At 50.1% G+C, this 14,260-nt stretch overlaps 1 protein-coding gene across 2 annotated transcripts in view; it reads left to right on the top strand.

Moving 5' to 3' along the window:
• The window catches only part of LOC121167192 (patr class I histocompatibility antigen, A-2 alpha chain-like), a 185,892-nt gene that overhangs the window by 72,801 nt on the left and 98,831 nt on the right, over positions 1–14,260 (top strand). Inside the window, exons 1-8 of one of the 2 annotated variants that reach the window (XM_040996582.1) lie at positions 1,225–1,325; positions 1,621–1,890; positions 2,108–2,380; positions 2,966–3,241; positions 3,330–3,443; positions 3,839–3,871; positions 4,023–4,069; positions 4,318–4,559. In XM_040996582.1, coding sequence (XP_040852516.1) covers positions 1,253–1,325; positions 1,621–1,890; positions 2,108–2,380; positions 2,966–3,241; positions 3,330–3,443; positions 3,839–3,871; positions 4,023–4,069; positions 4,318–4,350 — 1,119 coding nt within the window. In that variant the 5' untranslated portion in view covers positions 1,225–1,252 and the 3' untranslated portion in view covers positions 4,351–4,559. Of the gene's footprint in view, positions 1–1,224; positions 1,326–1,620; positions 1,891–2,107; positions 2,381–2,965; positions 3,242–3,329; positions 3,444–3,838; positions 3,872–4,022; positions 4,070–4,317; positions 4,560–14,260 lie in introns of those variants that run through there. The other variant, XM_040996583.1, reaches the window with a different exon arrangement.

Below are 14,260 nucleotides of genomic sequence, written 5' to 3'. Positions count from 1 at the left end.
CTTATGGGCCCTACATTCTAGAGGTTTCCCTAAAGTGAGATGCAGCCAGCAGAGTGGGTCATGGAAAGGTGCATTTTTTGCTTTTTGTTTATTTACATGAAAGGCAGGGTCAGGGAAGGCACTGTGGCACTGGGCAGGGTAAGCTGCCACCTGCAACCCAAGCACCCCAGATGAGAGCACCTGTGTGACTCCTGACTGCCCTGCTCGCTGCTCGCCCACCTGGAAAGCAGGGGAACATGGACCTGGTGCTTGGGTCCCTGCATCCACATGGAAGCCTAGTTGTAGCTGTACACTCCTGGCTCCAACCCAGGACGACATAGTGGCCCTTTGGAGAGTGAACCAGTGAGTGAGAAATCCCTTGGGGATTTTCTGCTGCCTTCCCAGGTACATCAACAAGAAGGTGGATGCAAGTAGAACAGCCTGGACTCCAAGAAGCCCAGGATGTGTGATGTTAACCTTGCAAGTGGCACTTATCTCACTGCACCACAGCAAATGCTGCTGCCACTGAGCTGTTTTCATGAAGCAATGATCCCCCTGACTCACATCAGCAAGGCAGCTGAGCACAGCGGGAATAGTTTCCCTGCATGGCAGGAGAGGGGCCCTGCTAGTGCCCTAGTTCAGGACTGAGAAGGAGACCACAGGGAAAAGGGAACATGACAGGGGGAGGGCTGAGAGGAGGTGACGACAGGGGCAGAGGTCAGGACTCTAAAGCAGTAGGTGCCCAGGGCTCCATGTGCTTTGCCCTGGATAGTATCAGAAATGTCCACAGCTTAACTGAGATTCCTGCATTCAACATTTAATCCATCATGCGGGGCTGCCTGAAATTTAATGTATTTCTGATGTGAATCAAGTTGAAAATAAAACATGCACAACTTAGGCATAAATAATCATAAAAATAGGCAAATAAAAATGGGCACATCCTGATCAGGTCTCTCAGGATCCCTCAGCCAGCCCCGGGCCTATCCTCAGGAGGGGACATCACACAGGCCTGGGTCAGGGCACAGGGTCAGGGCACAGTCCCTGGTACCCGCCTGGCCCTCAGGGTCTCAGTCCCGGGGCGGGTCTGGGCCAGGGAAGCAAGTGCAGGGGAGTCCTCACTTCCTCCAGGGTCACTTCCCCTCTCACAGCCTGAGTGAGCTGCTTCTGCCCGGATACAAGTGACGTGGGCACACTTCGCTCCCATTGGGCAAGCGCTTCCAGCGGAACCAGACAGCGCCGCCCAACTCGGATCTGATCTCCTCAGCCGTCCAGGATGGAGTCCATGGCGCCCCGGACCCTCCTCCTGCTGCTCGCGGGGGCCCTGGCCCTGACCAAGACCCGGGCGGGTGAGTTCGGGTCGGGAGGGAGACGGGCTCTGCGGGGCAGGAGCGAGGGGAGCGCGGAGGGACACGGAACCCCGGGGAGCCGCCTCAGTGCCGCCCTCAGCTCAGACGTCCCCACTTCAGTCCATCCCGCCCTCCCCTCACCCAGACCTTTCGCCTGATCAGGACTTGCCCATGCTTCCTATTCTGTCCCATGAACCCTCGGACCCTTCCTACACGGCCGCCCCAGCGAACTTTAACACCACCACCTCTTAATCCGGGCGGGATCGGCCCTGGTCTCAGCCCCTCTCTCCCCCAGGCTCCCACTCACTGATGTATTTCATCACCGCCGTGTCCCGGCCCGAACTCGGGGAGCCCCGCTTCAACGCCGTGGGCTACGTGGACGACACGCAGTTCGTGCGCTTCGACGGCGACGCCAAGAACCCGAGGATGGAGCAGCGGGCGCCGTGGATGCAGCAGGTGGGGCAGGAGTACTGGAAGGACCACGAACAGCTTGCTAAGAAGCACACAAAGGATTTACGCGGCTACCTGAGCGACCTGCGCAGCTACTACAACCAGAGCGAGGAAGGTGAGTGACCCGACCCTCCCCACGTGCGCCCAGGGCGCTCCGGGTCCCCGGGGCCGAGGTCCCCCACCCCGAGACTGCGCGCCCCGCGGAGACCCTCGGCAGGAGGAGCCCGCGGGATGCACCCGGGTTTCATTTTGGGTTTCAGTGAAAATCCTTGCGGTTTGGTTTTGGCGGGGGGCGCAGCTGCGTGGCCAGGGCTGACCGCGGGCGGGGACAGACCCTCACACGCTCCAGCATCTCTACGGCTGCGAGGTCGGGGAAGATGGGCGCTTCCTCCACGGGTACTCAAGGTTCGCATACGATGGCAAGCAACACATCTTCCTGAATGAGGACCTGCGCACCTGGATTGTTGCTGACAAGCAAGCTCAGATCACCAAGCGCAAGTGGAAGAATGCAGGTGTGGCTGAGCAGCACAGAGCCTACTTAAAGTGGCAATGTGTGAAGTGGCTGAGAAGATTCCTGGAGTTGGAGGAGAGACTAAACCGCACAGGTGCACAAGGCTGGTAGGGGCTGCCCTCACCCACCTCCCCTTGGGCTGGGGTTGGGTCTGTGCAGGAGGGGAGGAAAGTAGGATCCAGACCTATGTCCATCTCTCCTCATGACCACAGTGGGGATGTCCTCTTGGGTTTTGGGTCCAGAGACAGAGACCCACCCTTCCCGCAATGTACAAGAGGGACCTGGATTGAGCAGGCATAGACGATTCTGAAACGAATCCTCTTGGTGCCCTGGAGTCCCACTGGATCCTGTGAGCTGTGACCCCTCCCAGGCCTACCCCAACCTCAAGCCAATGCACTGGGAAGATTCAGGGTTCTCAGTCTCTGCCTCCACTCAGGACAACACCAAATCCTTTTCACCCAATAAGAGACCCGGGTCCTCCCAGCCTGAACCATACCTGATTCTTTATCTACATCTTTGCAACAACAGATGATCCCATTGTCTTTATCCAGGCAGGGTCAGGGTTTTGACCTCCTCCACCACCCCATTTCTGCAGTCCACTCTCAGGATGGTCACTGAGTGCAGCTTTGGTGTCACATGAAAAACATGAAAGGCCTGAATTTTCTAAATCTCCCCTCAGACCCACCCACAGCACATGTGACCCACCACCCAGTCTCTGACCAGAAGGCCACCCTGAGGTGCTGGGCCCTCGGCTTCTACCCCAAGGACATCACACTCACCTGGCAGCAAGATGGGGAGGACCTGACCCAGGACACAGACCTGATAGAGACCAGGCCTGCAGGGGATGGAAGCTTTCAGAAGTGGGCAGCTGTGCTGGTGCCTTCTGGAGAGGAGCAGAGATACACGTGCCATGTGGAGCATGAGGGGCTGCCTGAGCCCCTCACCCTGAGATGGGGTAAGGAGGGCAGAAACTGGCAGAGCCTTCAGCAAGGGCGGAGCTGAGACCTGGTGTCAAAGCCCCTTATTGTCCCTTCCCCTCTCAGAGCCTCCTCGGTTCACCGTATCTGTGTGGGGAGTCATCGCTGGCCTGGTCCTCCTGGCAGCTGTGCTCATTGGAGCTGTGGTCACTGCTGTGATGATAAAGAGGAAGTGCTCAGGTAGGGCAGGGTGAGGGCTGGGTCTGAGTCTCCTGTCCCCCAGGGAGAAGGTCCCCCTACCCCGTTCCTGGGAAGCAACATGCACACACACCTGCATCCCCAGCTGGGCCCCAAGTGCTCACACTGGTTCTGGTGTGATGCCCAAATGAAGGTGCACCATGAACACTCCACAGGGATGACACTGCTCGCAGGGACCTGAGTTCCAACAGCTGCAGGTCAGAAGGAGGTCCCAGCTGAGGACACACCTCCAGGAAAGGTGCCTCCTGACCCTTTCCTGGGTCTGTATCCACAGTTCTGGAATCTTCTCTGAGATGACCCAGTCCCCTCGACTTCCTCTAGGCAGGTCCTCAGCCCCTGCCTTCTCCCTGCCTCTCACTACTTGTTTTCTCTCACAGGTGGGAAAGCAGGGAGCTACACTAGGACTATAGGTAAGCACTGGAGTGTGTTTGGCGGTGTGGGGGAGTCCCCAAGACCCCTGCCATAGTCAGATGTCCATGGAGAAGCTGCCCTGTCCACCCAGTAGCTCCTCCCGCAGCCACACCTCCAGGGTTCTAACCAAGTCCTGATTGGTTCTCCCAGGTGGGGACAGTGTCCATGGCTCTGACAGCTCAATCATAGCTTCAATGGTGAGACCTGGAGGTCCTGGAACAGGGAGGGGTGGTGGGTCTGAGGGGAAACAAAGGAGCTGAGGGATTCCTTGCATTTGCGCATTTTTGTGTGTGTTTGGCTATTGCTGTCCCCATGTGCAGTACCTTAATTGGTCACCTTGTTTCTGTAGTGTGAGACAATTGCCTTATTTGGGACAGAGGGATAGAATCTTGCTCAAGTCCTCATCCTGTGTCTTCACAAAGCCCCACCCTCCCTTCCTGCACAGGCATCTGAGTGTGTTCCTGTGAGCACAGCGTGATGTTGGGACCTGGCCTTCCTACCCAACCTGGGCACCTCTATCTGTCTCAGGGCAGGTGGACCTGCTGCAACTTCATCCTTCCTGTGCAAACCTAAACAACATAACATTTTTTCCAATTCCAATTAGGATGTTTTGGTGGAAAATTTTAAAGAAAATTTCAAAAATTGGACAGAAAAAATAAACAGAAACACCAAGAACCTTCCTGAAAACATGTGTTTGTTTTATTGTGTCGGCTGCAGGTGGGACAGGAGAGGCTGGGAGATTCTTGGTGAGGACAAGCTTGTGTCCAGGGATTGTCAGTCATCAGGCTTTGTTGTCAGTGCTGACCCAGCTCAGCTGCCCCAGTGTCCTGGTTTCTCTGGCAGGACATTCCCACCAACATCTGCCATCACAGGACTCAGCTAGGCTTGCCTTGTCTCACAGACCTGAAATCAGTGGAGGCTGGACGAGGTAGTGACAGTCAAAGCTCACACTTGGGTGTTGGCAACGCCTGCGTCACCACGTACAGAGACAGACAAGACAGACAACACACAGAGTCTCATTCTTGTGAAGTGAAGCCCTTTATTCAAATTCGAACCTCTCTTATATAGTCTACTTGGCCCCTCCCAGGATTTTCCCAATGCTTAAACAACTAAGCTCCCCCAAGGATGTGCAAAAAGGGGAAGCAGGAAGGAGGGAAATTGCAGTCAAGCCACAGGCTAAATGTATCAGGCCATGATTGCCCTTCCTGTTACACCTTTGAGAAACAAGCTGTGCTGTGGAGTTAACCCTTGGGAGACCCGGCCATGCACTTGGGTTCAGCCATGGGCTCCCATCTTCCTGTGTTCATTCTGTTCCTTAGTGTTGTTGGCCTATTGTACCTGCTCTTCCTGTGTGTGAGCTCTGGTAGGTTTCACTTCTGTGTGTGCAGGAGGCAGTGTGGGAGGGAGGGCAGAAGACACTTGTGAGGAACTACAGGCTGTGTGGACACCAGAGGGAGAGGACGCCGCTCTGTAGTGCCCACAGTTGTCTTCTGTCTCAGGCTCCACTAATGAATCCATGGGGGTTGGAAAGGGCAGGTACAACATGCACATCACTCAGCTCACATTTCTGTTGGCCAGACCCAGTGCTGGGCAAGGTTGTTCAGAGTTAGTGAGAGTGTTGGGGCAGCTGGCTTTTTCACCATTATGGTCAGTGTGCACTGCCCTAAGGGGGTGACCCTGAGGAAGGTTGGAAGGATACAATGAGTCACCAGCCAAGGTTTCTGGGCAGGTGCTGTGCAGGCAGTTGATGGCCAGTGCAATCGTCCTAGACAAGAGCAAGTCTGCACTCAGGGCAGGGAGCTGTCAGGAAGGCTGGATCAGGCACCACCATCCAGCAGGACACATGCTCACTGGAAGGCCCAGCTCTGGCTCTGAGTGAGGTGGGAGCCACAATACAGCTACAAGCAGAGGAAGGACGTGTGCACCTTCTCCTGTCCAGGGACCATCCTGGCTGCTGTGTGAGAATTGGGCTGATAGACTGCAAGGCTAGAGACAAAATTCTAGGGAGCTTCTTCAGTGTCCAGGCAGGGATACCAGTCACTGTAGTGTGTGTGGGCAGAGTGGAGAGATGATGTTCTGGATCCTTCTGCAGCTGGATGCACAGCTCTTCCTGTGGACTGCATCCATGTAATGAGAAGGAGGGGGTGAGGAGGACACCCAGGGCCTCAGGCCATGCCAGTGGGGGGATGGCATCACCATATGAGGACAACCTGGGAGGTCGGATCCCAGGATGGGCCACCCAGGCATTCAGTATAGGAGTGGTGGCAGCTGAGACATCATTGAGAAGTGACATTCTGGGGCTGATGGTTACCATGAGTCAGGGGCTGAGGGGATTGTCTACACTGAAGACATACTGTGGAAGTAGCTCACAAGGAGTACGTTTGTAGACAGGAGTGGAGATGGGACATTCAGTGAATGAGTAATTCTGTTGAGAGCAGGGACAGGAACAAGCCATCACATGTCAGTTCAGCCATAACTCTGCCTCTTGTTCCTGTTTATCAGACTTCCTTAAAAAAAAATGAAATAAATCTTTTTTTAAAAATCTAAAAGTAACATTCTTAGTGGTAAGAACACATTTAAACAGATGGAGAAATATTAGCCAGTGTAAAGCAGAGAGGAAACATTCCAGGAAACAGAAGAGAACGGAACAAATGCAAAGGGGCACTGGAGACTGATAGACACAAGAAAGCAACAGACACAATGGTGTATGGCATTACTATGACTGATACCCAAGCAACATTCAGCAAGTAGTTACCTGAATTGCAGCAACAGCCAGAACTCCACCAGCAACAAGGTGGGAAGGGACATTCACCAGGAGCTCAGGAGGTGAACCCAGACAAAGAACTGCCCATCCTGCTGGTCTGTTTGATTTGACCAGGAGCAGAGACAGAGCAGAACCCAGACGGGCAGTGCGAGAACAGGGTGGATTTCACAGCCTAGTCTGCCCCCTAGAGCCTTATCAGGAACCATTTCGTTTAAGGAGGAAAGGCACACATATTTATGTATGCCTTAGATGAGAGTGAACTCATTTCTGGCTCTGTAAACTGCACCAGCATGGCATCCTACAGTTTCCATCCAAGATAGATTCAGGTAGCCCTCAGACCTGATGGCCAGCAGATCAAGGAATCTAGTAGTGGCACATCAGGTGCCGTTTTATAAGGGTGTGGCAAAGGCTTTAAGACTGCAGGGACAACAGTGAGTATGCATGCGCTGAGCTCGATGAGAACTCACTGAACTCAGTGCATTGCACTGGTCCCACAGGAAAATAATACCAACTATGGCATCATACAGGTCAAAATAGGTCTGTGTGGCCCTCAGACCTAATGGCCAACAGGTTCTGGCAAGATTACCACCAACAACAACCTAGCTATATAGGACTCCTGGTGTCTCCTTAATTCTTGGACCTGCTCCAACCTGAAGTGGCAGAAAGGCTGTACAGACAATGGTGCATCCTCAGCACCATGGTGGTGGGGCTGGGGCTATGGAAACCATGGTGGAAATCTAACATAAGAACCCAGACCTGGAACTCGCTGGAGAGAGTGGCACAAGTGACTGCAAACAAAGGACCAGGTACCAACTGCAAATAAATAAAATCAAACTGTAGACCTATAAGCAACATGGCTTAGAAACCTGCCCCAACGAGAAGACTCTGCTAACCAGAAGTACAATGACCAAGAGCAAAAGAAGAGACAAAGGCACAATGAATAGTACTGAGGAATTCCTTGCAAAGGAGCAAAGCCCTTTGCTAACCTCAGAGTTAACTGAGGAAGACATCAAGAAAATGGAGGATACAGAATTCAAAATACTTGTTACAAAACTTCTTATCAACAACAAGAAGCACATAAAGCAGGTATTCAAGGAATTTAAGGAATATGTCACACTGGAAATGAATCAAATAAAAGTTGATATATCAGAAATGAGGAATATGTGGAGCAAATTAAAAATACTGTGAAGAGCCTCCAAAATAGAATGAAGCAGGCAGAAGAAGGAATCTCAAAAGTAGGTGTTTCCTGTCACCAGGGGGAAACAAACAAAGCTGGAAGCGGAGCTGGGTCAAGCTAAAAAAAGCATTCAAGAATTGAATGACACTATTAAGAGGCCAAATATAAAAGTTATGGGAATCCTAAAAGTTGCAGAAAAAGAGCTGGGTTTACAAAAGTATTCAACGAAATAATAAGGGAAAAGTTTCCTAACCTAGAGAAAGAATTGAAAAACAACATGCAGGAGGGCACAGAGCTTTCAACACGGTTGACCCAAAGCAATCATCACTGTGACACATGGATAATCAAGCTCTCTTCAATCAAACATAAAGATTCTTTGATGTGCACATGAAATGAATCAACTGACATACAAAGTAATGCCAATTAAACTCACAGGAGATCTCTGACAGGAAACTCTACAGGCAAGAAGAGAATGGAGTGACATATTCCAGATTCTAAAAGAAAAAAGTATCCAGCAAAGCTTTCCTTTGTCTTTGAAAATGAAATAAAATTCTTCCACAGTAAAGAAAAGCTCAAAGAATATGCCTCTTCCAAACCTGCCCTACAAATGATATTTAAAGATGTTCTCTTGACAGAGAAGAGGAATAGCACCCACCAAGAATATCCCAGCAAAATAACAACAAAAGACTAAATCAATGAACAACCCATTGCTAAAATGACAGGACCAAATTACCACCCATTCATATTAACCCTGAGTGTAAATGGCTGAAAATCATTATTAATGAGTAGACTGGATTAAAAAGCAAAACATAAGTATTTGTTGACTTACGGGAGACATACTTCACCAAAAAAGACCAGTAGAGAAACTATATCTCATGGATTTTAATTTTTTTTGTCAATTTCACCTCTTCACTTTCTTATTAAATTCTTCATAAATCATAAATCATACAGTAGCATCATTTTCTTCAAGAAGGTTCTTGATTTTCTTTTTCGTTTCTTCAGTGATATATTAGTCATTCGGTAGCATATTTTTCTTTAAGATTTATTTTATTGTTATTACAAAGTCAGATACATAGAGAGGAGGAGAGACAGAGAAGAAATGGAGCTGCCAGGATTAGAACTGGTGACCATATGGGATCCTGGCGCATTCAAGGCGAGGACCTTAGCCACTAGGCCATGCCACCAGGCCCGGTAGCATGTTTTTTAACATCATGATATTGTTAATTTCTTTTTTCTTCCTGTTGTTAATTTTGTTTTGTGTCTTTTCATTTAAGGGGATGTATAGTGACTGTGTAATGGAGACTATCATATCCAGATGTGAGGATACAATGCAGGGTGCATCTCTACTTCCAGACAAAGATGGACTCCCAACAAAACTGTTTACTATATCATGACAATAGGATGCTGGACTCTCATTGTCCATGCCCGCAATGATGGACATACGACTGTGTATGAAGAACTATACTAATGATATAGGGGAACTCAGTGATGGGGGGAAGGGATTTGGGGAGGGGATAAGGGAAATCCCAGGGCCTATGGAACTGTATCATAAAATAATAATAATATGACAAAGAAGAAGTAAAATTTAAAAATAGAATAAAATAACATTTTTAAAACAAGCAACTACTAACCCAAGGGAGAAAAGCATCAGAAGCAAATTTCCTGTACTTGGCAATCCAATAATTTATACAACCATCAGAGAAATACTAGATGAAAAAATAAGCCTCTATGTATGCTAAGAGAGCATGAGGGCCAGTTTTCATTTGAAGGTCAAGGAAAGGAAGAAAGAGAGAGAGAGAGACCTTCCAGGTTCATTCCCCAGATGGTCACAAAAGCCAAGGCTGGGCCAGGCTGAGCCAGGATCCGCCAAGTTCCTACTTCTCCCTTGTGGGCGCAAAGACCCCAGGATTTAGGCCACATTCTGCTGGGAAAGCAGCAAAAGAGCAGAGAGCTTAATGAAAAGTGAAGAAACCAGGACTCAGATCATCATTTGAATGGGATACTGGTAATGCAGGAGGCAGCTTTACACGTTACACCATAATCTCAGCTTCTCATGAGGAATCTTGAAAAATGATGAACTCTTTCAAAGAGAGGTACTCATAAGTTTGATTCAAATAAAAGCAAAACCTCCAAGCACGTGAAGTTTTGTGGCTGATGACAACTGAGTACAAGTGATGTTTGAGGGTCAATCGAAGATGCGGTATTGAGGCATCCAACATGCCTGTAGCAATGTGAGATTGACAACAGCCCTGAATAAAACACGACAGCACACATCAGCAAGTGCATCTTAATTGGTAACTGAACAAACTCTCCCCCACCTCCTTCCTGTATCCCAAGGACCAGGGAGAGTCTGAGACCCACTCCCCTCCCCCACCCCCCAACCCTGTTCTCTCAGGCTCACAGGCAGGCCCTGGTCCACTCCTGCTGCGGGCAGAGCTCCCAGCCCAGCTCAGGCTGTATTACAGGGGATCCTGAAGGTCTCTACCCCTGCTGCCTGGCCTGGTGGGACCTGGCCCCAAGTAGCATCCCATACCAAGAGGCAGGAAGGACAGAAATTGCTCCCCACCCACACAGGATGAACCAGTGGTGGAAGCTGCTGGGCTGATCCCTATGTGTCCACCTCATTCATTTCTCACTCAGTGCCTTCATTAATACAGAGAATCTAACTCAACATAGCCACAAGGAAAATCACAAGATATGTGCTACAACCTTAAAGCACATCTGTCAAGCCCAGGCTTCCTAAGTTGGATGCTGGTGCAGTGGACACCATGCTCCAATGCACATGGGGGACATGACAGACAGCTATTCTAGGCCAACCAGGGACACTGAGCTCTTCCTCAGAGGATGGAAAACAGAATAAGTTGGACCACCCTTCCTGCCAAGTTTTGTGCCATGCTCCTGAGACTGTGGATGCACTAAGGTGAATTTGGCCATCCAACAGAACTTAGAAACATTTTCTCAACCCTGCTGTAACATCTCAGAACTCAAAAACACTCAAATAACACCCTTTAAACACTTTTTTTACCATATCACAGACCCTAAGCCATCATAAAATGACTTCCCCACACTCCACAGGTGCTTGATATAGTTTGTCAACAAAGAGTGACCTCCTCCCTTCCTGCCACCTTGAGGATATTTTAAAAAAAGTTGAAGCATTTGTCCCACCTACCTTCCAACATCCTGGACCTTTCCCACCCTAATCGGAGAGCCACATGGGATGCGTTTCTCTCAACTATGTAAGCAATATTAAAAATAATGTTCTTTTAAAAAGAAAGGACAGGTATCACCTTGGTTGACCATAGTGAAAGGGACTGAATCCCATCAACTGAAGGTCTCTGCTGAGGACACACCTCCAGAAGAGAAGCTGGCAATCTCCCAAAAAGCATGCTTTCTTTGGGTGTCCTCATCATTGCTCAGATCTACAGCCACAAACCTGAAAGCAACCTCTTTGGGTCCAAGATTTGCAAGTTCCTTAGGGAGTCATAGCCCTTGCTCTTCACTGGCCTCTCACAAGCGGAGAAGTGACGAGTTACTCTGTAGCTCCAAGTAAGGATGAAGGGGGTGATCCTGACACCCTGGGACAGTGTGGACACAGACCATCAGGGAACTCATCCACTTTGTTGGTCCTCTGACTTCTGACTGGTGCTTCTTATGTCCTACCACAGGCTGTGACAGTGCCCAGGACTCTGATGTGTCACTCACAGCTGATACAGGTGGGACCTGGAGGGTCTCAGTGGGAGAGGAGGTGGGACAAAGGAAACATGACTGAGTTACAGGAGTCTCTGGATTTGGGCATTCTGAGTAGTGGGTGCTTAGCCCATCACTTTATTTATTTATTTAATAATGATTACATGGTTGATCAGGATGAGAAGAACTGAGGTTTAGGGAAAATTGGATGAATTCATTGCTTCCAAATTTGCTATTTCTTCTTGTTGTTCCTGGGGGAAGGGGAGAAACAAAGGGGGAAACCACTCACGACTTTCCACACATCCCAGTACCCAGGGATGAGGAACCGCCACCTCATATCAACCCAGAGTCTCAATGTGTACATATTCCAAGGGTTCTGTCCAAGTGGCTTGGATAGTTCTGAAATGCTGCCGATTTCACCAATCCGAGGATGATGTCACCCTCCCAATGTCCATTCGTTCCACTCACCGAGATTTGCTGTCATTGCTCGTTTGGAGTAGTTGTCCTGTTAGTTCTACAGCACCAAATGTACTGCCTTATTCTCCTTTTACAACAGGGCCTGTGTCCACTGCTCCACCTTTTTCATTAAGTAGGGCATGTTCTTGCAGGCGAGTCCAAGTACCTGGGCCAGGTGTCCCAAGCATCACCGGATCCCCCACCCCTGGGGCTCATGAACTTGACATCCACCTAGTAGGCAGGCCCCAGGGTCCAGGACAGGCGACCCAAGCCCCACCAAATCTCCCACCTCTGGGGCTCACAAACCCAACACCACCCTAGGACCTTGGGACCCAGATCAGGAGACCCAAGTCCCGCCAGATCCCCCACTCCTGGGGTTCACGAAATGAACACCCACCTGGAAGGTGGACCCTAGAATCTGGGCCAATTGACCCACACCCCATCAGTTCCCCTGTCCTTGGTACTCAGGAACACATCCCCTACCACACAGGTGGACTCTATGACCTGAGCCAAGCTACCCAAGCCCTGTCAGATCCCCTGTCCCTGGGACTCACATAACTGGCCCCCGCTGGGCCAAGGCTGGCTTACCTCAGCGTCCACAGTCTTACTGCATAGCCTGGCCTAGTCTAGTCTGCCCCCTGTTCCATTTCCTGTTGGTGGGTACTGTAACCTATCCCAGCCCAGTCTGATTTTTGCACCAGTCCTCATGTGAACTGACTGGTGGTGTTGTCTGATCTGGCTCCTCCTGTTCCCTATCCTGGTTCTCAGATCTGCCAGTAGGTATTATGTGCTGGCCCAAGACCTGACCCACGTGTATGCCAGTGGGTATGATAGCCTGGCATGGTCTAGGCTGTTCCTTGCCTTGCTTCTTATGCTCACCTACAGGGGTTGCATCCCTGTGAAGAAGTTTCCCGAGCTCCTCCATCAAGTCTCCTCCCAGTGACAATTCTCACACATACCAGTGGATCATTGGCCCAGGTTGACTTTGTCCACCTCCTGTCCTGACAAGAACAGTGGCCTTTGCTCAATCAGACACACCCATTCTGGTTCTGGTTGCAGCCCAGCACTACCTGGTCTGCGCCCAGACACAGCTTTAACGTAGTTCAGCAGAAGTTAAGACCTAGTCTGGCCTGGTTCTCACAAGTACCATTGGGAGCTGGATTCAAGCCCAATCTGTCACTCCACCATCCCAGTGCAAACCTGAGCAGGTACATTCTGTAGCCATGTACAGCCACGCCTGCTGCCCTCAATCCTACTCTCATTCTCACCAGTGGGAACCCCAACCCAGCTGGGGTACCCCCTTAGCTCCCCAGCAAGGCCTGACCCCATCCACAGTTCTTGGGCGAGCCAGCAGAGATTGCAGTTCCACAGGGGTGAGCCCACATTGCCCCCACAGATTCTGCTATCAGACCCACTTCTCTCATTCTTGTTCTCCCTTAGAAACCACTTCGGTGACAAACCCCTACATATATACACATGTTGTTGACTTATCAATGGAAATCCTTCAGCTACAGTTCCTAACCTGGGCATAAAAACCACAGGTCATCTCCCACTGCCACCTGTGCGATCCCATCATTCCCCTGTACATCAAGACTCTAACCGTGAGGGTGGATCCCTTGGCTTCGCCCAGCACCTTTCATGCCTGGGTCGCCTGGCTACAGGCACTGTGCAGGGCAAACGTGGTTCTGGAGGCTCGCCAAGCTTCCCTCCCCCCATGGAGCTTGTCTGCACCAGCCCATCACTTTAAAGAGAATGACATGAATTTGTTCATGACTGTTTTCTTCTTTATTGTGATGGCTGCCTCTATGAGATTTAGCAAGTCAAGATTTGCTCAGGATGCCACCACTGCAACCTCAGCATCTGAAAGTGTCTGTGTCTTTGTTCTGCCGGCACAGTGTAAAGAAATGCAGAGACCCCACTGATTCCTGAGCACAAGGTCTCTTTCACCTTTCCTCTCACTGCATTTAGAAGGCCCCATCAGCCCTGCATGGTGGAGGCTCTGTTGGTGAGGAGATGCATTTTCAGACCTGTCAAACACTTTCCCTGTTTCTGGGACCGTTTACCAGAAGGTTCTTCTTCAAATATCTGGATTGTGAGATTAGCAACCAGGAAGATGCTGTGATTTCCTGTTTTCAATTGCTGCTAGGTTTCCATTCTATCTGTCCACCTCTTCCTTCTTATAATGCAAATCAAACATCATGCCCTATAAGGCAGAGTCCAGTATTTATTTAGATTTGGTTGGAAAACCAGGCACATAAGGCTGGGATATCTTGTCAAGAAACAGAAATGTGATTTTTGGGCTGA

This window comes from Ochotona curzoniae, unplaced genomic scaffold, assembly GCF_017591425.1.
Source record: "Ochotona curzoniae isolate NIBS_2020 unplaced genomic scaffold, NIBS_Ocur_1.0 patch345, whole genome shotgun sequence".
Classification (NCBI taxonomy): domain Eukaryota; kingdom Metazoa; phylum Chordata; class Mammalia; order Lagomorpha; family Ochotonidae; genus Ochotona; species Ochotona curzoniae.
Note: the sequence above shows the minus strand (reverse complement) of the source record. Positions and strands in the feature narration are given on the sequence as shown.